We start from the raw sequence: 25281 nt of genomic DNA, 5'->3' as shown, positions 1-25281 counted from the left end.
AACAAACTCCAACAAACATGTTTGTTGGCATCTGTTGGATCAGTGTGAACTAGCCTTTACAAGAGCTAAAAAATAAATAAAGCGATCTATCATAAGGTGGCAATTATACAAGATAGTTTCAACAGCTGTGAGGCAATACCTGTTTTCCCAGGGGAAAAGATTCAATGTGTCTAAGATATGTCTTTATCGGTTTTCTTTTTCAATATTGTAAGAGATGTAGCTGACCAGATGCAGGCCAGTTAAAGTCACTGTGAGCTAACCATTGATCTTGACAAATATTAAAGATAATTAGCATTTGAGACACGGCTGAGCTGACTAACCAAAGAAAGCAGTGCCAGACAGCACTGTGGCATTTCTTGAGTCCTTTAGACTGTGATGCCACATGACATGTGGCCGATACTAAAGGCCTAAGGCCAAGACAGTAAGTGAGTACAGTAAGAAGACTATCAAAAAGCACATCAATACTTGATATTTTGTTACCAAAATGTAATCTAAAAGTTTATTTTAAAACACTTTTTCTCCAGACCTCCATGTGTGGATACGCTGAATTATGTTTAATTAATTTTTAATTCACCCAAAAATAATTCTCTCTCATGTCATTTCTAACCTGTACAACTTTCTTCTGATGAAGACATAAGAAGATATTTTGAAGAAAGTTGGTAACCAAACATCATTTGCCCACACTGAGTTCCAATGTATGAACATGAAACCACTGAGACATTTCACAAAATATCCTCCTTTGTGTTACACAGAAGAAAGTATCATTATGAAGGTATTCATGTTTCATATATGATGCTGCGGTTGACAAAGACCTGCATTGTTTGTCAGAAATATGTAGGGATGCGCCGATACCCATTTTTAAAGACCGAGTACGAGTACCGATATTTTTTTCTGGTACTCACTGTTACCGATGCCTGTACCTTTTCACAACACAGTGAGACTAATAAAAATAGAATAGCTTCATAATTACAAACAACTGCACCTTAAACACATTAAGAAAAAAGAAGGTTTCACAACAAATTTCAATCAGTTATGTCACATAAGGTATGGGTCTTTGGTATCGGTGCATTTTTACGAGTACGAGTACACGAGCTTAGCATCGGGCCCGCAAATACAGCTAAAAAATCTTATTGTAACAGGAACAAAATATAGTTACAAATGACAACACTATACTATAAATAAGCAAACACAGGAGGTAATATTTATGGCAGGTCATTTTCTCAATTCACTCATCATTGGCAGGTGCAAAAAGCATTGGCAATAAAACAAATATCTGGGAATATATATTTTCTACACATATTTATATCACAAATTCATTCTTCACATCAGCCTGTCAGCAATGTACAGTAAGATCAGAGTACAAACTTAAAGAAATGTGGGGTTTTTGGAACAAGAGATCCGAATAATATCATGGCAACTTTAAAGCAATTGTGATGGAAAACCTATTTAATTTAATCACATTTCAGAATCACAGAACGCACACAGATCTCTTTAATCGAATCACTACTGCCTGGAACATTCTGATACAAACAAATAAAATAAGGTTAGGCTTTTTTAACAACCCCATTCCTGCCTAACCATTATATCTAATCTCATCTTATCTTCAAGACCAGGAACTCAGAGCAAAAGAAGAAAATATAGAATTGGGGAGCTTGTATTATATAAGGACAGTGAGAACGATTTGTTTTGAGAGGGATAGAGGCAGAAAACCCAAAGGCTGGTGTGAAAGCATTTTACTGCTCATGTCACATCTAATGAACTGATACCTACATCAGCAGGAGGTGTTTTCTAAAGCAACGAAGGAAAACGCAGAAGGAAAGAAACATAAAAGTGGTAGACATCCAGCTGTCAACATGAAACAGACGTGTTCCCAAGACACACCAATAAAGAAGTTTTTCTGCTCAATCACGTTTCGCTCATTAAATGTCTGTCAGTCATTTGATGGTCACAGATTCAATGCTTCCAGATGTTGAGAGGTGCTTGGTTTCTAGTCTGTGAGGTTGTCACTTCTTGTCAGAGTATGTGAGTGGAGTGAAAGCAATTTCCTCTCCCCAGGCGAGCATTCTGTAATCACTCCAACTCCATTCTGGGTTTTTTAAGTAAGTGCCATAGTTTATTTTATTTATTTTGTGGTGGGTAAAATAAAAAAATATTTGAGCAAATACATAAGGAATCACGGTTTAAAACTGTCTCTCTACCTTGCCCCGATTCCAACACCAGGCATGACGGGACATGCATTATTAAAATAAAAACATTTCTAGAGTCGATCTAGATGACATGGAAAAGATGTGTTGCGTCATTGCATCACGGTGTACTGATGATTTATCATAGGAGCTGTCAGGTATGATTTCACAGAAAATGTCAGTTTGACGTCATTTGACTTCAACCCACGTAAAAGTACAAGCAACCTGCAATTTTGTTGAAAACAGAAATCATTATTACTACTACTTTTCCGAACGAAACATCTTAAAGTGGAGGTCACATGCTATTTCATGCATTCTGACTTCTTTCCACTGTTAAAACATGCTGGCTTCTCAAGATTAACATGATCAACTTGTCAAAAAAAAGAGTTGAACGTATGACGTAGTATTTCTGTGCTCGATTCACTCCGCCAGGGTTCGTACAGGTTTTGGAAAGTTTTTTTTTTTCGTGACAATTTAAAAACATTTTTGAATTGAAATATTATGGTCCCAACAGTGTGAATGTGTCTCTTTTTGGTCCTTTCTCAAAAGACTATACAAATGGGTCTAGAGATTCCCTTAACTAGAAAAATTTTGAACAACCCTTTCACACACATCCTGGAGAGAATCGGAATAAATAAAAAAAAGAATCACTTTCTCATATCTGGTTGCCATTATAAAAAGAAACAACGCTATTCTAAAACTCGTGAGAGTAAGAACTTGCAGGTCTACACTGGTTTCGTATCATACAATTATCATCAGTTATAATTATGCACTGCTGCCCTATATGGCCCTGTAATGTCACATCATAATGTAAATCGTCCTACAGTTACAAAAATCGCTGGTGTTCTTGACAACTTAAGTGCTGTTTCTAGAGGGGGGTGGGTTTTATAATCTCATTTACATCAAAAAATATATATAAAGAGAATATTTTTGGAGGTAATAGTAATGCAGATGGATACACATCTTTAACACCAGGCATCCAGCCTTAAATGCGGGATTTGCTCAATATTACATAAAATCATCTTTAAATGTTGAAAGTTCTCTTATGTCATAATTTGAAATAACCTCTTGTAATTCTGCTTCCATACTTTTTTGTTAAAAATCATTTATTGAGCAAGTACATACAAAATGGTCACCCCAATAAACAATAGTAAGTTTATAAAAAGGGTTTATAATTTGGGCTGTCGGGTGCGATTTAGAGAGCAGAGTGTATTTTCAGTCATTCGAACTCAACCAACGTAAGGATAAACCTGATTTGTTTTGTTTTAAACAGTGATGGCAACATTGCAGATGTAACTGTGCTAATATCTATCTTTCATTTGGAGTAAAGTGAATTTTAGACCTCTCGCCTTTAACTTTCAGAACTTCTGATTTCTGAACTCATTAGCACATAGCAGTGGTTCTAGCAAAGGTTCAATCGGGTCGGAATGAGAGCTGGCGTGTCAGTATGCACATACTGTACATACATACACATTACAAACGGTTTTTGAGCTTTACATTACATTAGTACATTAGTGTTCTGTTCAGAATTCAGACATTTAACATCACTGGAAGTGATAGATCTAATTATGCCTAAATTTTGAGATGGAGACTATTATCTACTTGTGAAGACAATACAGCTTAAATAACAAGAAAGGAAAACGAGAATAATAATGAATGATAAAATGAAAGAAAATACAAAATAGGAGTATAAAGGCTAGTAAATATATACGTATACAAAAAGTATACAAAACAGTGTTGTGAATAAAATGTCTCCATATGGCAGAGAAAACCATAATGACTCTTTTAAAGTGCCGCAAATAAAGGAGTAGTTCACCTTTAAAATGAAAATTGTGTCATTTCAAACCTGTACGACAGTTCCGCAGAACACAAAAGAAGATATTTTGAAGAATGTTGTTAACAGGCCCCCTTTCACTTGCATTGGTTTCAAAATATCTTCTTTTGTGTTCTGCAGAAGAAAGAAAGTCATACAGGTTTGAAATGACAAGAGGGCATATAAATGATGACAGAATTTTCATTTTGAAGGTGAACTACTCCTATAACAATGATCTGGTCAAGGCAAAAACTCTTCAGAGGATGACTGATCTTCTCATCTCTTGTCTCCTGCTGTGCAAGTGTCGCAACAAATCCAATAACATACAGCCCTGGACATATCTCTTCTCCCCAGATGGGACAAGAACATGAGGCCACAAAGCACGATTTAGAACAGCAGACCAATATGTTTTAGAACATGGTACGTTTGGCCTCATTCAATCCATGATTTATCTTGTGAGCAGTTGAGTCACAGTATTCCAATAGAGGTCAACTTATCCCATCAAAACACTGTTGTGTATTTGCACGCTGCTGTATATGACCAAGTGCGTATGGATGAGAAAGGTCACGCAAGCCAGTTTTACAATCCTAAAATGCTCCCTGGCACAACCACATTATGATTTAGAGGCTGTGTTTTACTGGTGACATTTCCACGCTGGGTCTCGTACCGGACTATGACAACAGCCAGACGCAGCCAATTAGGGATTTGCTTTTTTCTTATCCGGAGCCTTCCGAACATTTCAGAATGCCAAAGGCATTCGTGCTGCGGAGCTAATAGAAGCAGATGACATTTGAAAACACGTTATCCGGTTGTCTCACTGCCGTGTCCTTAAGTTTCAATGCAGCACTAAGGCATAAGTGCATTTTTTTATTTAATGGCAATGTTTCAGGACCAATTCAGCCCGGAGTAACCTGCTATTAACTAAGAATAACACAAAGATAAAAACCTTTCAAATTTTGCAGCTCCAATATACGTTAAAGTGGTTAACTACATAAAAGAAAACATTTTCCATGCCTTAAACTGTAAATAGTGAAAAGCAAATGAGTGAGCCCTAATGCATCACCATTCAACTAAATGACACATTTGTCATGTCGATCCTGTCGAGGCGCCAACCTAAACTGCATTCTAGAGTATCAGCAATAAGTCATAACAGTCATTATGCTGTCATCTTGCATACTTTTCTTTAAAATCTAAGTCAGTATTTGGAATGTCTACATTTTATGACATCTGACATATGTTTTTATTCAAAGCAACTTAAAGTGCATCAGCGAAAGAGAAAAAGCCGGTGCAACGCGAATTGTGGAATTAATTTATGGAATAAAAACAGGCTTATTTCAATCTCCCACCAAGATTGATGTTGAAATAACTCTGTTATTGTGGAAAAAAACATATTTTCAGTAGATATCCATTCGAAATTCAGCTTTTAATTATGCCAAAAGGATTTATGGTAAAATACTCACAGAAAAAAAAAATATTTAAGCCATAGGAGTTTGTGAAAGTGGAAGTTGTGGAATATGCTTACAAAAAATGTTATATTACTAAATAAATGAATACATTTAATTAATGGGTTATTCAATTATTTAATAATTACATTATTGCAAAAAATGTCTATTTAATTATTTATCCATTTAATCTAGGTCTGTCAAACGATTAATCGTGGTTAATTGCATCCAGAATAAAAGTGTGTTTTTACATAATATATGTCTGTGTACTGTGCATATTAATTTTGTATTTATAAACATACGTTAATTTATTTATAGATAATTTTAATAAAATGTAAAAATTAATAAACATTAAGATATAATTTAAATTATTGGTAAAAAATAAATAAAAGAATGTAAATATTTCATAAATATGTACATGTAGGTGTATGTGTTTATAAATACAAAATTAATATACACAGTACACAGACATATATTATGTGAACGCACTCTTTTTTTCTGGATGCGATTAATCGCGATTAATCGTTTGACAGCCCTAATTTAATCATTTCGTTTTGAATACTTTGGTCCTCTTTCCTGTAATATATAATTGCAAGAAACTATTGTAATTCTCATTAAAAAAGCTCTGGTATAGAACGGCGTGGTGTTCGGCATTTTATCTCCAGATATCCAGGTGCGAAAAACCCCTGAAAACCACTTGCCTTTCAGGTTAAATCCAGCAGAAACAATCCTGTGGATTCTGCATAATGATGGTAACATTGCTTACAACATGCAATTTAAAGTCAGACAATGGACTTTAAATGCAGTGAAGCTTTAAATGAGAAGAATTAAGAGATAAACCCCTTTCAAAGTTTCATGGTGTCGACTGTGAGCATGATAAAACAGCAGGCAGAAGCCTTTTCAGAGCGTTTTAAGAACTACATTTAAAACACCAAACTACATTTAAAACACCAAAACATAAAAAACATAGCACATATATATATATATATATACAGAGATGGGCAGTATTTTAATTACATGTATTTGAAATACGTATTTAATTACTTTTGAGTATTTTGTAATTTGTATTTTCCTTAACAAAAAAAGTCAAATGTAATTTGTAATTAAATACTTTGAGAGACTGTATTTTGTATTTTAAAATACTTAAATACACTGTAAAAAGTGATTTGTTGTCTCAACAACAATATTGTATTATGTTAAGTAGCTTCTACTTAAAAATAAACAAATTTATAACATTTCTATCTTAACTTAAAATCCTTTGTTCATGCAACACAAAAATATGAAATACAAGAAAAGCTCAAAAGTATGCATAAAGTGAATGGAAAAATTTGAGTTGTGCAAACTACAGTTAAAATTAAGTAAACCTAACATACAGTTCCACTGCAATGAACTTAATATTATCAGTACAAATGCTGTGAGGAATACCCATAAGCCCTTGTGCCTGAAAAGTTTGATTATTCACGCTTTTTTAGATAAAAAGCACTTTTGGGGCATTTATATAGCTGTTAATAAGATGTATAACGAAATTTAAGATGTATTTAGTATTATTGATGTTGTTTTGTAGCGAATAATCGTTTTCTGTGAAGTTACCATTCAGGTGATTCGTGTTTGCTTTGGTAAGCATAGACCCTGTTCAACCCATCATATTTCTTCCCACAATAAGGAAGACACACATCAGAAATGCAGTATGTTGTGTGCTTCTGTGGAGAATCACTCAATGACTGACATCAAATCAGTCATAATTTATTTCAAAACTGTTTGTTATAATAATCTACTTCACTATACTATATGAACATTAAGGTAAATGAATGAAATATTTAAGTACAGCCTACATGAGCACTGTAAGTTGATTGAACTCATGCTACATGATTTTTTAAGTAAAGAAGATCAAGCGAACTGATATTTTTGTGTAAACGCAAAAAAGATTATCTTGTTATTTTACTTAAAATCTCCTTAAATTGAATTTACTTAAAAACCATGATGCAAAAATGGTGCACATACAGTTAGGGCCAAAAATATTTGGACAAAGGCACATTTTTTGTTATTTTAGCTGTGTATCAATATGTTTTCGAGTTACAGTTTTATAATAGATATTGTCTTAAAGTGCACACTCTCAGCTTTATTTAGAGTGTATTCACATCCAGATTAACTGAAGGATTTAGGAATTACAGCTCTTTAATATGAAGCGCCCCCCTTTTTCAAGGGACCAAAAGTAATTGGACAGTTGAATAAAAAGCTGTTTTATTCACATGTATGGGTTTTTCCTTAAATGATTTTGTCATAAATGAAGCATGTTAAAGGTCTGGAGTTGATTCTACATGTGGTGTTTGCATTTGGAAACTGTTGCTGTGAACCCACATCATGGGGTTCAGGGAGATCACCATGCAAGTGAAACAGACCATAGTTAGATTTCAAAAACACTACAAATCCGTCAAAAAGATGCCAGGAACATTAAAGAGCAGGTTTCATGAATCTCATAAAATTACCGGCATTTCAGTGTGTAAAGTAGCTTTCCTTCAATTTTGACGATCTGCAAAGTTGTTATTTCCAAAAGTCCATGATAAATTAAGATATTGGCTTCCAAAGTAAGGAGTCGACTCCGAACCGCCCAAACAAATCATTAGGCTTTCGAATCTTTTGAGTGTAACATCGATACGTCACAGTGTAATGCATCAGCACAATCCCCGCCTTCCCGCGAAACAGGAACACTCTGACCTGCCCACTAGCACTTCAGGTAGTGTTGCCTATACAACATGTCGAGGGGACGCTGTGTTTTGTGCTGTGAATGCAAATGTACTTTGTTTTCGCTGCCAAAGGATGACGATGTGAAGGATCAGTGGTTACATTTTTTTTCCCACGATACCACTGCAGTACAATTCCAACCTTGTGTAATGTGCTCGTCATTTTACCGACAACTGCTTCTCAAATTTTGGCGAGTTCAAAGCGGGATTTGCCAGCCTCTAGACCCTTAAAGATAAGTCAATACCAACTTTATTTGAACTAACAAGCGTCTCAGAACCACAAGCTGTAAGTATGATAAATACGTTATGTGTACATGTTAAATTGAGTGCTTACAATATACGTTAAAGTAATTGTGCTAATCCATGTTGTATATTTAGTACAGCTGTAGGTTTCCAGGTAAACAACGTATAAATTAACAGTGTTACAGTTTTAATAATCCAACTCTTACCTAATAATGTGGCGGTTATTGTAGACTGTTGTCGTTCTACATGTCTTAGTATTGTACAAACTGTATCCCTTTATCGTTTAGTCACGGTAGCACTTTGCTAACGTGTCTCACATTATGGTTTTGTCAAGTGTGCCAAGTTTAGCTGTGGTCACGATCCCCTTCAAACAAAACGGTTTGCTTGTCATTATTTTAAATACGGACAGCAGCACTGTATCATTTTATTATGTAAAGGTGTGTGCATTATGTTTGGAAGCTCTCGCTAACTTGCTCAGTTACTCCTCTCTGTATAATCAAAGTAATGATCAACTTTTGGATAGAGCCGTTGTTGTTCTCCCACAACTATGACGAAAAAAGATCAACAGAAAACAAGTCTGAATGGTTTATGAAGATAAGTTTATGAAGATAAAAACTTGTGATATGGTAATACTGATGCCATTTTTACACACAGCATCTTTGTTTACAAAAACCTTCCTGAGATAAGAACTGTGGTAATGGGCATTTCGTTTCTGACACGCAGTGTATGAAGAAAGACCAATCACAACTGATTGGGCCAGTTGGCCAATCGGAGCACACTGGACTCGCGGTAGGGAGGAGCTTAGAGAAGCGGAACATTTGAACAGCTTCGGAGGAATCGTTTAGGGATCTTTGAGAAATGGATACATACTAAATGCTTATTTTAAGAAAATAGCACTGTTTTTTTACCTTTGATGCATTTGAAAATGTTGTTGGGGACTCTAATACAACATTAGGACACTTACAAAAACCTTGAAACCTGCTCTTTAAGAGCAGCCAAATCAACAATTTGGTACATTCTAAGAAAAAAACAACACACCGCTGAGCTCAGTAACAAAACAATCCTGGGCGTCCATATGAGATAAAAGTGGTGGATGATGACATTATCCTCTCCATGATGAAGAAAAACACCTTCACAACGTCCGGACAAGTGAAGAACACTCTCCAAGAGGTAAATATGTCAATGTTTGTCAATCAAAACAATAAAGAGAATACAAAGAAAAAATAGAGAGGGTTCACAACAAGGTGCAAAAGCCTCAAGAATAGGATGGGTAGATTAGACTTCTGAAATAGCCGAACAAGCTCTAGAAAGCATTTTTTTGGAGAGATCAAATTAATTTCAGCCTACATAAGACTAAAAAGAATAAAAGATATGGAGAAGGCTTGGAATATCTCATGATATGAGCATACAACATCTTCAGTAAAATAGTGTTCAGGCAGTGTGATTCCATTTCCATGCATGACGTCCTCAGGCACTGGGTCACTGGTGTTTTTTTTGGTGATGTAACAGAAGACAGAAGCATCCAGATTAATTCTTCACTTGTCTGGAAGTTGTGAAGATGTTTTTCTTTATCATGGAGAAGATAATGTCATCATCCACCACTTTGATCTCACATGGACACCTAGGATTGTTTTGTTACTGAGCTCAGCGGTGTGTTTTTTTTCCCCCAGAATGTCCCAAATTGTTGATTTGGCCACTCTTATTGTTCCTGGCATCTTTCTGAAGGATGTGTAGTGTTTTTAAAATCTAACTATGGCCTGTTTCACTTGCATGGAGATCTCCCTGAACCCCATGATGTGGGTTCACAGCAACAGCTTCCAAATGCAAACACCACATGTAGAATCAACTCCAGACCTTTAACATGCTTCATTCATGACAAAATTATTTAAGGAAAAGCCCATACATGTGAATAAAACAGCTTTTTATTCAAATGTCCAATTACTTTTGGTCCCTTGAAAAAGGGGGGCGCTTCATATTAAAGAGCTGTAATTCCTAAATCCTTCAGCTAATCTGGATGTGAATACACTCTAAATAAAGCTGAGAGTGTACACTTTAAGACAATATCTATTATAAAACTGTAACTCGAAAACTTATTGATACACAGCTAAAATAACAAAAAATGTGCCTCTGTCCAAATATTTATGGCCCTAACTGCATATTTTAAGTAAAGTCAACACATCATTTTTTACAGTGTACTTAAATACTTTTTAAAATATGTCATTTTATTCTTGCCTACAATAACTTCACCAGGCAGTGGTGGCACCACTGTTCTGAAAGTGGTGGGGCAAATTTTGATACTGAAATATGTAATAAAATTTGAGTTATCAATAATAATTTGAGCTAAACAGCTTGTGGCACAGCAGATGCAAGCAGAACACAAATATTAAAAAAAATTTATTAAACAGTAAAGAACCCTGTTCTAGACTTTGGTGATCTTTCATTCCATTAAAGGACACTTCACATCTCATTTCCCTTTACTGCCATAGTAGGGAAAATAAATACTATGGGAGTCAATGGGAATGAGATCTGACATTCTTCCAAATATCTTTAGAAATCTTTAGAATATCTAGAAATGTATACAGGTTTGGATCAATCTGAGGGTGTTTGATGGACTGCATTTTAGAAAACTTTTTTTTTCTTCTGTGTATCTAACTCCACTGTTACTCTCGCACTTTAAATGATTGGTTGTAAAAAATATAGTATTTTTGTTTTTTCAAATGACAAATTACTTGTATTTTAATTAAATACATTTTTTCACAGCAGTATTTTGTATTTTATTTAAATACATTTTATGAGTATTTGTAATTTGTAACTAAATACGTTTTGATGTATTTGTGCCCATATATATTTATTACATGTTTAGCCAATGATTGCATACCATTTATTTTATATGGTTAAATAGTGTAATGCTCTAGTAGTTAGCTAGGTAGTCTACGATGTCTATGAAAAACTAATATCAAACTGGAAATCATATGACTTTAAAACCAAACCTTTAGTCCATCTGGTCCCTGGAGTCCATTTAGAGTGTATGATCGCACTCTGAACTCTTCTGAGCTTTACTTTCAAACATGGGAAATGTCACATTAGCACAATCCAGGTGCACTCCTGAACAAAAAAAGCTAATTTCAACCCAAAGATCTCTCTCAGCTCACTGATAGCATGAGGATGTGTTAATTCAGGCATTTAATCATTTTTAAATCTACATAAAAGTCATGACTGACTGACTCGACGAACAAGAAAAGGTGAAAAGTCCAGGCTACTTCTCTTGTACAAGAGCAAGCATACAGCAACAACGAGCTGTCAAATTCTTCAGGTAATAAGCCTTGACAACTCCTTCACATAGATTCAATGGTGCGACATGTCGCACCGCTTCAGGTGTGCTGTCAATGATAACAAATGTCATTGGTCAATGGTCATGATATGCAAAGCTTGAAAATGGCAAAAACAACAAAAACACAGATACAAAAATGTGCTATATACATAAACTTTGTATCTAAAGAGCGACTGTGCCATGTGCCGGGTCTGCTGTTGACCTATTACACATGCTCTAGATGTCAACAAGTTAACGATTCATTTCTTTGGACTCTGGTGAAATGGAAATCTCATCTGTTTATTTGCAAACTTAACAGAGATGATGAGTAATGACCACATAGGAGAGCGGAAAGAAAGGAAGCATTATCAGGCTATTCAGAAACCATTAGATGTTCTTTGAATGGAGCAACAATTAACATTTGATTTCACTGAAGTCAACATGTTCTTCTATTAAATCTGCCGCTCTTCGTCCTAAAGCCTGCAATGAATTTACTGTGTGGAAAAAAACAGTCACTGTATGAAAAAAGTCGACACAAGCACCTCAAATCAAGACGTTTGTTTCAGCAAAGCAAAAAGTAAACTAGCAATGGCACCCTCAACTATGCTAGTGTGATTTTTCAAATAGCTATTTACCTTCCATACAGCTCAGATTTCTCATATAATACAGCCAGCCTCTATCTAGAAGCTAAAAATAGAAGCTATTCTGTTTCTATTCAGCAGGTTTTGTGAACAAAAGAACTAACCCCTTCAATATCCCATTTCGCAAAGTCTCGGAATAATAATGCAGCAGTCACTTCGGTCTCATTCGCCCCTGCCGAGCCGTCATATTTAGTGAGGATGGGGAGCTATTCACCAAAACCTCTCTTAACCTGATAGAACAAATGGGATTAAATGAACAGTGGCAAATGGTACCGTAAGTGAGTTACGTATGGATGCAGAACAGGACAGATGCGGTTATTCGATTCTTCTGAATGGACCCTTACTGTGGGGGTGGCTCAAAGCACCCAATGTGAATGACGTTTCTTGAGATTTCAATGTCAGGTTTTGTGCAGAGAGGGATTTACTGTCCGAAGAGGTAGGTAAATTGAAGGTTGCTATAAAAAGCTACTTGCTAAAACTAGATTTTTTATGTCATATCAAGTCTGTCACAAATCGATATAATTTCAGTAAATATACAAATCACACTTTAGAAATAATGTGCATTATTTCTGTACACGGCCACTGTGTACAGTAGTCACCAAAAGAGATGTCCGTTGAGTTAATTTGTGCAATATTTGTTTAAGTTTAAAGGTGCTGTGTGTAGTTTTTTGGAGGATCTATTGACAGATATACAATATAATATAAATAACTATGTCTTCAGATGTGTATAAAGACCTTACATAATGAAGTGCTATGTTTGTATTACCTAAGAATGAGCTAGTTCTACCTACATACACCACATAAGTGTCCCCTGACATGGAATTCGCCATTTTGTTTCTACATTAGTCATAAATGGACAAACTTCTCAACAGAGCGCGTTTCGTAAATTAGTAAATTAATCTTCGGCAAAGAAGCGAAAATATGACGACATCTTAGTTCTGTGTCACCATAGTGCTTCAGAAGGGAGCGGTGGAGTGAACCACTGAGAGCAATTCACAATCAAACCGCTAGATCATACACTGGTCCATTAAGGCACTAAAATTATAATAATAAACAAAAACTAAAAGAAATTAATCTTATATAGCAACGTGAAAAATAAACAAATTAATGAAAAAGCATACAAACATAAAATAACAAAAACTAAAAATTCTAAAACTAAAAGCTAATTTTAAATGTTAATAAACTAAAAACAAAACTATAATAACTCTGTAAAGACTACAACTTTATCGTTTATAAATATGTTGACTCTATCTTGTTGTAATATTTGTATATCTGTATATCGGACTCTTTAGATTCTGCTTAAAGCCAAGTTTACGTTTAAAGACGAAGTATACATACATACTGTACCTAATTTTTAATACTTTAAATCTTTACTAATACATGTAAATAAAGAGAGATGTCATCAATTTTCCAAGATGGACATCACTTTTAGCCACTACTATACAACACTAGAGAGTAAAAAAGACAACAATATGCAAAAAAACTAGGGATGCACGATAAATTATCATCCATATCAGTATCGGCCGATAAATGATCATTTTGAGTGTTATCGGTATCGGCCGATAATAAAATTTGGGCCGATAAATTTTGAATCATTTTCTCTGGGTTAACCACTTCAGCTGCACGCTGCTCACAGTTAAAACCCAGTACAATACTGTAGTTCTGTCATGATCATTCACTTACTTATTAGCAAAACCTTGTTAATGTAGGTACAGTATGTAAATATTTATGAATGTGTAAATTATAGGAACAAAAGCATATTTTTTTAAAGCCGATTGCTGTCTGAATCAGGGCTCTAGAGTGCGACCAATTTGGTCGCATATGCGACCTTATTTCTCAATGGTGCGACTAAGAAAAATCGCCGTTCGAGGGAGAAAAAAAGTCTCCGCGACTCTGAAAGTCTTACTGTGATTCAACAACAGACACACATTAGGCCCATATTGTGGTCTAAACCAATCAGAGAAAGTGAAAGGCGGACCCCCCTCTGATTGGCCGTGGTCCAGATTTTCCTGTACGTGTGTGTACCAGAGGTCGCGTTAAACAAAAATTCTCTGTCATTGACAGATTTTTTTTACCAGTGACGGAAAAATCTGAAGGCCGTCCGTCTGTCATTTTGACGGATTACAATGAGGGCAATTTGTAACTCCCTGTTTCCCTTCATTAGAGCGTGATATGCTCGCGAAGGGACGTGCGTGTTTTCACATGTCATTGTTACTGACTAGACATATGTGATGCGATCTGGGAAAACCCGTCGGATGTCGCGCTGGGACGCCTATCAAAGTAAACCACATAACATGAAGAATGAAGGAGTATCAATGCACATTTCCCGCCAGTCCTGTGTAAACTACAGCATGCAAAGTTTTTTATACAATGTTTTCGTGAGATGACAGAGCTCCCCGTCTGCAGCACCGGGAGTTATCCGATCGCAAAACATACAAGGGATGATCATGAGTCCAGACACTATACACATGATAAACAACGTAAAACTTGCTTCACTGCTTATTAGTTGTTATCCGTAATGTTTGCTAGTTTCCTTGTGTATGTTATAATGGCAGAGCTCTCGTTCTTTAAGTGTGCCCGCACCATTTTCCTTACTTTCGTTTTATTCAAACGGTTTTGTACAGTATTTTTATAGACTTCAACACTGGGAAATGTTGTTTATTAAATTGTTATTAGAGAAAGTCTTTTACTACTCTAAAGTGACTTTTACTTGTGATACTGGTCTGTTGTGCTTTTATTTTCATCACTTAACTTTAAACCCGTTTTCCTCCAAATTCCGTTCCTGAAAATCATAGCGCTTCAGCCGACCTCAGCCATAACTTTTGTTACATACACAAGGTATGAGCAAAATAAAAACTGATTTGGAAAGGGCTTGAATATGGTATCAAAAACTGTAATATATAAATTTGCACCATGTGTTGGGTTTTCCCAGATCGAATCACATATGTACAAAAACATTAAAACATTAAATATATAGATGAATATAAACAACAACGGCTTTCTTGGGCATTCAGTTGTATTAAAATTCAACAAGTTCCGACGCAAGTACAGCGTGATGACGTCACGAACATACTATTTACCACCTAACGCCACCTTGCACCATAGTGACGGGTAATAATAGATTATGAGAGACTTTTTACGAGCCTGTCAGTCAAAATGACTGACAATAAAAAAGTCTAGCGCAACCTCTGGTGTGTTCGTGTGAAAATGCGTGTGCTGCAGTCAGACAGAGAGGTGAGGAGCCTATAGGCCCATCAGTTAAACAGAGTGGATGTAGCCGCGGATGATGAGAGAAGATGAAAAGAACGATTGACAACTTTTTTGTGAATAATGTTAAGTTAAGGCCTGATCCATCCGAAAATCATAAGCAATGCTCTGACATAGAGCCATCAACCTCCCAGGTTATGTCAAGCCCTGGTCCATTTATCTTGATGTTTTAAGTAAGTTTCAGTTCAGTGAAGCACTTTAAGCACCAACACTTTTTCATAAGTTACCTTTCTTGTAGAATTGTGCTTCAAATAAAGAACTTTATGTTGACCAGATTGTTAGTTAATCATTTACAATGTCAAGTCAATTTTGCCTTTATGGACAGCGATTTAAAAAAAAGTGAACTGGTAAAACTGCGGTGTTAAATGTGATGCGGTCGAAAATTTGGGTGCACCTAACTTTGGCACCAGTGCAACCAGTGGAAAAAGTTAGTCTAGAGCCCTGTGAATGCTTTCTGTCTTGACACGTTAGACATGTGGCAATTAAAAACACTTTTCTGGGTTACTCTGGAAGAACATCTATAATTTGTTTATTCAGGGTTTTTCCTGCATAGAGAAATTGGAGGCGGCTGCCTCCGTCAAATGCCGTGCCGCCTCAGGCTCTCGCCAAAATTATGTTATGAGTCTTCACAAGAAATGCTGCGTGCATTTAACAGACAGTCATTTGTAACTGCAGTTGCGACATTACGCCACAGTGGAGGCGCTGTTTCGTTATCAGCACACTGAGGCGCTAAAAGAGTTGCAGAACAAGAGCCAGCCTGTGTTTCACGGCTGTTTGTTTTGCATCCAAGTATGTTTAATTTCTTGAAATTTATTAAATTAACATGATGTACATCATTGTAATGTCTTTAGCTGTGCAGTTGGATCGTTGAATCAGCGTATACTGTACACAGCAAGTTCGCTAGGGATGGGCGATATGGCCCTAAAACTCTATAGCAATAATTCCTGGTATTTGTTGCGATAACGATACAAATGACTATATATCCATAACGCCATCCACCGCTGTTTTTTGCGTCAAGTGATAGTAGCTGCACGCAGTCTAGACCCTCAGAAAAACAAATATTATCAAAAAGTAAAACTTACCCCAAATCAAACAGCTCCTAAAATATACCTACAGTATTTTTGTAAATACAAAAAATAATAATGAGATTCATAAGGTTGTAGTAAAGAAAAGTTAAATGAACTAAAGCTCAATAAACACATCATGTCATACCTAAAACTGTATATATTCTATTGCTGGGTGGAAACGGTCGATCGCATCACGCTGTCAATCACTCTCTCTTGATCTGTGTGAACCTTCTCTTCTCACAGCAACATACACTGAATCTGTCTATGACTCGCGCTACAGAAAGAGAACAGAAAAATGCGGATAAAAGAAATCTAATTAAATAATCCATGCTTTTACCACGCTCATAAACGTATTTAAAATAACATAATACAAACTCACATTTTGTACTGTATGTAAACAGGCAGCAGTGCTGTGCGCTCTGTGTCGCTATGAAAGCACATGTGGGCGCGAGCTGTGCACGGGACGCTCCGTTCATCCTGTATATAACAGGCAAGAAATCATATTAAACAATTTGCGCAAGCGCGCATAACATCTAACGTTTAAATAAATACTTTTAGCCAAACTAAATGTTGTGGTGTAACGTATTATGACTATCAACGAATACTTAACAAACGAATTAAATAAAACGAAAGTAAACCTAAACATTAACTCGGATGCATCTACAGTGACAAACTAAACGAGATTTAGAGCACGTCTTTTAGTGCAAACTCTATCTCAGCTTCATGTCCGCCCTCCACTATACCCGTTTTCGCTTCACATATGAGCTGTGAATGGGTCTCACACAGAAATACGTCATCAACTAGAATTTATCGTTTATATCGCGGGAAGACTAATTCCTATCGTGTGGGGAATTTCTACCAGTATATCGCAAACGATATAATATCGCCCATCCCTACTAGCGAATATAAGAGATCCTTGAATCGTTTAAAGTGAACCACAGGCCTACGTGTGTACAAGATCAGGATGGCACCACCTCCGCCTCATTTTGAGCCAGGAAAAACCCTGTTATTAAATAAACATACCAGAAAAGTTTAAAAGTTAAAGAATCTTTAATTAGTGTCAAGTTTTCTGGGAAAAAGAGAACTAATGGTTACCTTGTTTTCTGCAGTGAATGTTTTCAAATAAAAGCAGCTGTCCACTTTTTGCCTATTGTTTTAGTCTCAGAAGATGTAATATTAATATTTAGATACTGTATGTCGGCCAATATATCGATTATCGCCAATGTACTTCTTATGTGGCAATAAGAAGTACTTTGGGTCCAAAGCGGTACATCTGATATTTTAGGAAATTGTATATGTTTATATTTAATATTACTAATACACATATAGTGGACCAATATAACCTGTAAGCTGTTATGGGCAGTTTCACTGTGTATGTTAAAACATGCTATATCTAGCTTAAATTGGTTTAAATAACCATTCCAACATTACTGCAAAACAAAACCTACAAGCTTTTATTTTTGTTGACTGTATGAAGTGGCATCAGTTGTATGTGTCAGCATGAGGGTGAAACGATGAAACGAGGCCATGTGCATGACCCGAGAAGTGGTTACAAACACTGTCAGCACTGAAAGGATTTTGATATGAACTGCTGAGATGTTATAACTGCTAAGCAGAGAACTGAGACATGCCAGACAAATGAGAAAGAAGTCAAAGGTGCTCTGAAAGCGATGTTTCTAGGTCAGTGATTTTAAGAAAGAGCCATGAGGCGCATCTCATTCTCTTTCACACTTCAGGGTAAAAATGGAAAGCGGATGAGACAAGTGTAAAAGGAATAAGTAAAAAAATCATTCCGCCTGACGCAGCACTTATAAAACAAATGTTGATGGCTACAAAGCTGGAAGAAGAAAAAATCCATGCAGGCCTTATAATCTGATGGATCTTTTCATCACCGGGCCCGTGACAAATTTAGATGCTCTCCGAATCATTAGATTAAATCATTATTAAGTAAAGCAGAGCCAGCCTGCAGCAACATGACCATAAATAAAAATCAAGGTCAGAGAGGAAGACTGGGAGCTGATGTGATCGTAAGTAAGCAAAGCAATATATATGCCTGGACTCGTATCGTATCGATGGGGTCTCCTGTACCTTATGTATGCATGCTCATTTAAATTCCTGTTTGGATGATTCTTCACTTGAAAGGGGAAATAGTTTACTTTAGCTATTCCATTTCAATTAAAATCACATCAAAAGTTTGATTAAATTTGCACCCCAAATAATGTTGCGCTGGAGAAAGATAATGGAACAAGGAAAGGTACCAACGGAACGGCAGACATTTTCAAAGCTTTTGAACTTCCTATTTGGCAAATGTACCTTTATCAGACCGGAACATCATTTCATTTCCCCCTTTCAAAAATTAGTCGCAATTTAATTTTCTCTGTGCTATGATCACAGTCATTTGCTTCCTACACATAGTCTTCAAACAGTCTCGGCATTAATGCTCTTCGTCCTCAGATCTCAGTGGGTGATGAATACTGGCTCACAACAAGGAAGTTACTTCAGGATAGTCGTTCAGGATTTTTAATTTGCTTTTTTGAATCTTAAAAGTGTTGTGATGTGGGAGGAAGAAAACTTCGGCTATGTTGTGAATTACACTGAAATTATCATTATTTATTACATTGAGAATAAATGTAAATTATACCACATCGTAACTGCACCTTCTATGCTGCTGACCCCTTTGCGCCCTTGACACCCTTGTAATTTCACATTATACTTTTATATTTTGTACTTGTATTTTGGGATTTTGTATTGCTTAGTTCTAATAAATATGTGTGAGATGTAACATTACTATAATGTACCAATGAATGACACATTTGATTTGCACTATGACAATGAAGTACTTCTACAGGTTATAACAGCACTAACATGAGGGTTTATACATATTTTATGGTATAAAAACCAACGTGCAGAGTATTAGTGCACATGCAAAGCTATTATAAAAAACAGTCATTTGTTGCATCCTTTATTGTATCGTATTTCCGGATATAGATATTTAAAGTGTGTGTATGTGTTTAACCTCTTTGTCCATGCTCTCCAGGTCCTCTTTGCAGAGTGTATACAATGGCATGGACTCTGACATGCTGGGCTGCCGTTTCCTCCGCGAAGGTCCAGGCTGCTCATCATCACGACACGACCCTGCAGCCTCCTCTGACTGTTGAGACCCCTGAGCTAACCTGAACAAAAACACAATCAATCAACATGCTGAACCCAGATCAGTGATTGGTAAAACGAATTATAGTACACCCACCCAGTTTTGCATAAGGCATTGTGGGTAAATAGGTTTACCAAGGGAGGAAAAAACGGCTCAGTGTGCTCTGATTAATATTACATGTAGTTTCTGAATGTATACTAAATCATGTTGGACAAACTTCAAGCACTTCAATATACATTTGTTTTGTCAGTCTGTTTTCAACTGTTTATATAGAGTATACTGTATATATATATATTTTTGCTTTATTTTTTAATTACTTAAATAAAACACATGTACCGCTTATGGATGAAAACATTGACAATATTACACTGTAACAACTGTACAAGATCATCAGATAATGATATGTCTGTTTATATAAATTAAAGAGTACATGTTACAAGATCATGCCAATTACATTTCATGTAGTGTGTAATCTTGCCGTGTGTGAAAGTAAGCAATCTGCCAAGTTGTAAAGCCGAAGGTGAATGAATAACAAAGTTATTGGTTTGGGGGAAAAAAAGGAGTCGACTCTGAATCCCGCAAACGAGTCGTGCCCTAGTCCGATTCGCGAACCGCCGCAGATTTACGTCACTACATATAGTCCCGTCTACATTTTGCAAGGACTGCCCGTGAAGACTTCCCTCTTCACCCCAAACACTGTAGCTCGTGAGCCTCATTCGCGGTAGACCAATCACAGCAGACCTAGACCATCTGACCAATCAGATCAGAGTAGGCTGGCGGAAAGGAGGGGATTAAACGGAAGATTCACCGAACGAATCATTTGAGATTCAGTCAAGAAGTAAGGTAAGAAAAACGGCCTATTATAACAAAATAATAGTGTTTTTACACCTTGTATGTACGTAAACTTGTTGTTGGACACTAGATAAACAGAAATAGGACATTAACAAGGGATATTTACTCTTTAAGGATGTTCATACCAAGGCCAATAACAATAATTAGTTTTAGAAATCATTCTAATATAAGATGTAAATATAAGTCTAAAACTTCTAATGCAAATGTAATGCTGGGTTCACACCAAATGCTAATTAAGCAATTTGCGCAAGTAAATTACATACAAATTCAATGCAAAGAAACAAATAGAGGCGAACTCGCGCCAGGCAATGCGAATGATGTGAAATCAAGCGAGAAATTTGAGCGAAGAGCTCATTTACACCTACTGTTTGACGGGACCGGAAGCGTGAAGACACACCCCGTCGCGTGTTGTTTTTCATGTCACTCATGCGAATATAACAAACATTTTCACGCAAGTAATAAAGAGCATGGAACGTGATTATTCGCGTTTGGTGTGAACACAGCATAAAAGAATAGCGGAGTCCACACCATAACTATAACAATGACGATAGAGAAAATGTTTGGGATAACTTTTCAAGCCATTTTTACATGATGGATAATAAAACATTGACAGCCAATCAAAATCCATTCAAACTATCCCTTTTATTAGCGTGTCCAAACCCATGACCTTGGCATTGCTAGTACCATGCTCTATTGTTATCTATTATCAACATACATTTTTAAAGCTATATCATTCCAACCTATTTAAAATTCAAAAAAACGTTCCACACTCCTGTGAAAAATAGATATGGAATACATAGATCAGCTGATATGGATTCCTTGCCAGCCCAGCCAACCTGGAAACGTAAACATGTTGGGTTCATCTGATGTAATCACAAGTAATCTAGTGATAAACCTCTGCAACACATTCACATGTTGAAAAAACGAATGGAACGCGTGATACGGGGTGCAGGCTGCATCCTTCAATTCACAATGCTTAATGTCAAGCCCTGCATGTGTCCTTGACCTCTCCAATACAGCTCACGATGCATCTAGGTAGTTCAATTTTAAGCTTTAGAACATTCAATTACACTGTTTAATCAACTGCACGACACATTCTTAGACTGGCATTTTCTCAGAGCAAAGGGAAGCATTGGTGAAATACAAAGTAAAATTCAAATGAGAGGTTGCAGTGCTTTGATTGCAATTTGATTGGCTCATTACCCTGTCACTCTGTCATAATGCAGGGCTCGACATTAACGCTTGTCCGCTTGTCCGGGACAAGTAAATGTTTTCTATGGGCAAGTGAGAGAGAATTTTACTTGCCCGACCGGACAAGTAACTTGAAAAAAAACAGTGCGACATATACGTAGAATAATAAGAATATGTGCACTAGTCAGAGCTCAGAGCTGCGTGTTTGTGTGTGACAATAATCAATGCGCACCACACTGAGTCCATGCGGACACGGAATCCTGTTATTTAAATGTGATCTGGCTGTTCTGCGTGTCTGAGTGAATTATGTGCACAGTTTAACATACAACACGAGTGATGGTCGAGTATATATCTGCGTCTGCACTGTATGAGGATATGAACACATGAACTTCATCTCCAGAGTTGCTCTGAGAGTATATTTTACGATCGTTTTACTGTTTGAGTGAAGCTATCTGCAAACAAGCGTCTTCCCGAAGACCCGTCAAAATAAAAGTCCCGTTAAATTGAACACTCAGACAAAAAATACAGTAGTGTACTATAGTATTTGCTATTGAAAATTGAAGTGCCCTTGTAGTAAATTGATAAACACTGTATACTATAGTAGAGTTCAAAAACAATATAGTAAGAATTTTACTGCAGTATACCAGTTTACTACTAATTTATGTGGACAAATATACCACTATTGTATAGTAAAAAAGGAAAAACACAGAACTTAGAAATATTAAAACAAATTTAGGTAATCTAAAAATGATACGGCCCTAATTTATCCATCTGTATGTAACATTAATGTCTTTTGTCAGTTATCTGCCTATTCATAATGAACTATACTTGCACATTTCTGCCTGTGCTACCAAACTTTAAACCTCTCTAGCACCAGTGCTATGTGCAAAAAAAGTTAACTTACAGCCTTAACACTAATAATAATTACTGCTTGCCTTTGTTTTATAGCAGTCACGGAGAGTAGGCCTATAACCAAATTCAGGCGGCCAAAGTGGACACTAGTTAAAATGCTTAGTGTCATGGCTCTGCTTCATTTAGTCATGTTTTTCTTGGTCCTGTAGCAGAGTCATGACAAAGCCTTTGGTTATGTGTGGAGAGAAACATATTATTGTCCTTTTGACAATAATATATGTTCTCTCCAGTGTCTCGTCATTGGCCCCGCTCCTCTCTTTCCTTGTTATCTTTCCCTGAGTGTTTGATTACCCACACCTGCCCCATGTCGTTATCCCTCGTTTGTCTTGCCTATATACTGTATACCCTCTTGTTTCTTTGTCTTGTGCTGGTGGATTGTACTTTGTACCATGCCCCTGTATTGTTGTAAGTTCGTACCTTGTTGGATTCTTGCCTTGTTTGGATGTCGTGTCATAGTTTAGTCTTGTCTTTATCTTTTGATTAATAAGTCTAGTTGTTCTTTTCTTGTTTTGCCCCTTCGTGGGAAGTCTTTTGTTTCATGTTTATATTTTGTTTCATTCCAGTCTTTTTCCCCATAGTGGGTTTTTGTTTTGTGTTTTTTGTAAGATTAAAAGATCTTGTTAACCCCTTCATCCACTGCCTGCCAGAGCTTGGGTTCTCCACGCACCACATCTGTGACAGCTTAGAAGCAAACTTGACCAATCTAAATCCGAAACAATTATATTGATTATATTATATTATAATTCAAATGAAATATAATCTTTGGACAAGTAATTTTTGTACTCGGACAAGTGAATGACAAATTTACTTGTCCGAAGGACAACCACATGACAATGCTTAATGTCAAGCCCTGCATAATGTGATAATTCCCGCCTCTTATGTTTTTACTCATTAAAGGAGTAGTTCACTTCAAAAATTTCCCCCATTCCCTTTCCATAGTAATTTTGATTCCTACTATGGAATGTCAATAGGGGCAGATTTTGAAGTCAATTACTCCTTTAACTTAAAATGACAGGAATTAACTTAAACTTAAAATAACATGACACTAACTTAAAATGACATGTCTCTTAATAATAAACAGATCTATCCTATGTATATTAACTAGATGTATATTTTGGGTGCTTGGTAATAAGTGTAAAATAAAAGCGGTCTCATATTCATTTCGGAGAACTTTATAAACATTGTGTGGAGCATGAAATTACACTGGTCAAAAGAAAAATAAATGCAGATCAAAGACTGCCTTTTCCTTTCAGAGGTCCACCACACATCACAGCATCGGCTGTGGGCCGCTCAATGGTTTGTGTAGAAACAGAGCCTGACCCCAGAGGATTGTGGGAAAGTTTTAGACTGGTCTGCCAGGCAAAATCAACTCTGAAATCACAGTGGAGACACAAGGGAGGCTGGAGCTAAACAAACCCATCTCCTTCTGCTGACACGAGACAGACTGTGACTAACACCAGACACCAAAGAATTCTGGGGGCTCTGCTGGACAGACGATCCAGGTGTGATAACTCGCATATACTGTATATTTCAGAATAAGTAAGATCAGTGCTGAGGGAAACCTCTGTTCAAGAGTTATTGCAAAACTATATATGCACAGGAGAAATGTCAAATTATTTTCTTAGATAGATATTTACATTCATCGGCTATGAATTCACCAACATAAAAATGATTAATGAAAATTCAGGTTTAAAAAATAACTGCATGATATTCTTTATTAAAAATTCCTTTTTTTATGATGTTATGTGTTAAAAGTCACAATTTCAATAATGTCCTTTTCCCAAATATCTACGCCTAACCATTATCTGATATTTCCATGTAATCATGACCGGAAAAAAATCTCGACTCAGAAATGAGGTCTCTCTCAAAATGAGCAAGTTTCTTCTAAAAACATGTTCTCAGACTTAGCAGCACATGCAGTCCATCTCCTATTCGCTACCTAGCAACAAAAAAGGAACATGGGTAATTCTGTATTGACGCTTGTGGCCTCTCCTTTCCTGTTCTTGAACCATTCAACAAGTCCTGTTGCCAGGAGACCAGTAGTACATCGTCTCATCAGCAGCGTGAGAGCACTCGCTGTGACCGTACATGTGACATGTCGTAACCGGGCTCTATGCAGCACAGCTATTCATTCAAACATGTCAAGCCCAGCGACAGGCCAGGCTAAAAACAGGGGTGAGCTCTCATTATGAAATATCAGCTCAGCCTTCAGACGCCTGGCGCGTCCGTTCGGAGCGCTGTAGTTTGAATATCACATTTAGATGGAGTCTTAAAATGCTCTTTGGACACAGAATTGTGTTGAATGAATCCATTTCTTGTTCAATAACTTGATGCAAAAAAAAATATATATTTATATTTATACTAAATATTTAGTCTCTTACAGTGCAGAAATGTGCTTCTTCAGTCCGAATTCTACATCCAACTGCCATCTTACAATGTTTCGTGATATTCTCAGATCATTGTGAATT

The 25281-nt window shown here is 36.4% G+C and overlaps 1 protein-coding gene across 2 annotated transcripts in view; it reads right to left on the bottom strand.

The window, feature by feature from the left end:
- The window catches only part of ctdp1 (CTD (carboxy-terminal domain, RNA polymerase II, polypeptide A) phosphatase, subunit 1), a 172259-nt gene that overhangs the window by 102168 nt on the left and 44810 nt on the right, over nt 1-25281 (bottom strand). For both annotated transcript variants that reach the window (XM_057354651.1, XM_057354652.1), the window contains exon 11: nt 19724-19880. In XM_057354651.1, coding sequence (XP_057210634.1) covers nt 19724-19880 — 157 coding nt within the window. The remainder of the gene's footprint in view (nt 1-19723; nt 19881-25281) is intronic.

Source organism: Triplophysa rosa, linkage group LG16 (assembly GCF_024868665.1).
Source record: "Triplophysa rosa linkage group LG16, Trosa_1v2, whole genome shotgun sequence".
Taxonomy (NCBI): Eukaryota; Metazoa; Chordata; class Actinopteri; order Cypriniformes; family Nemacheilidae; genus Triplophysa; species Triplophysa rosa.
The sequence above is the reverse complement of the archived record's forward strand: the minus strand, read 5'-3'. Positions and strand labels throughout refer to the sequence as shown.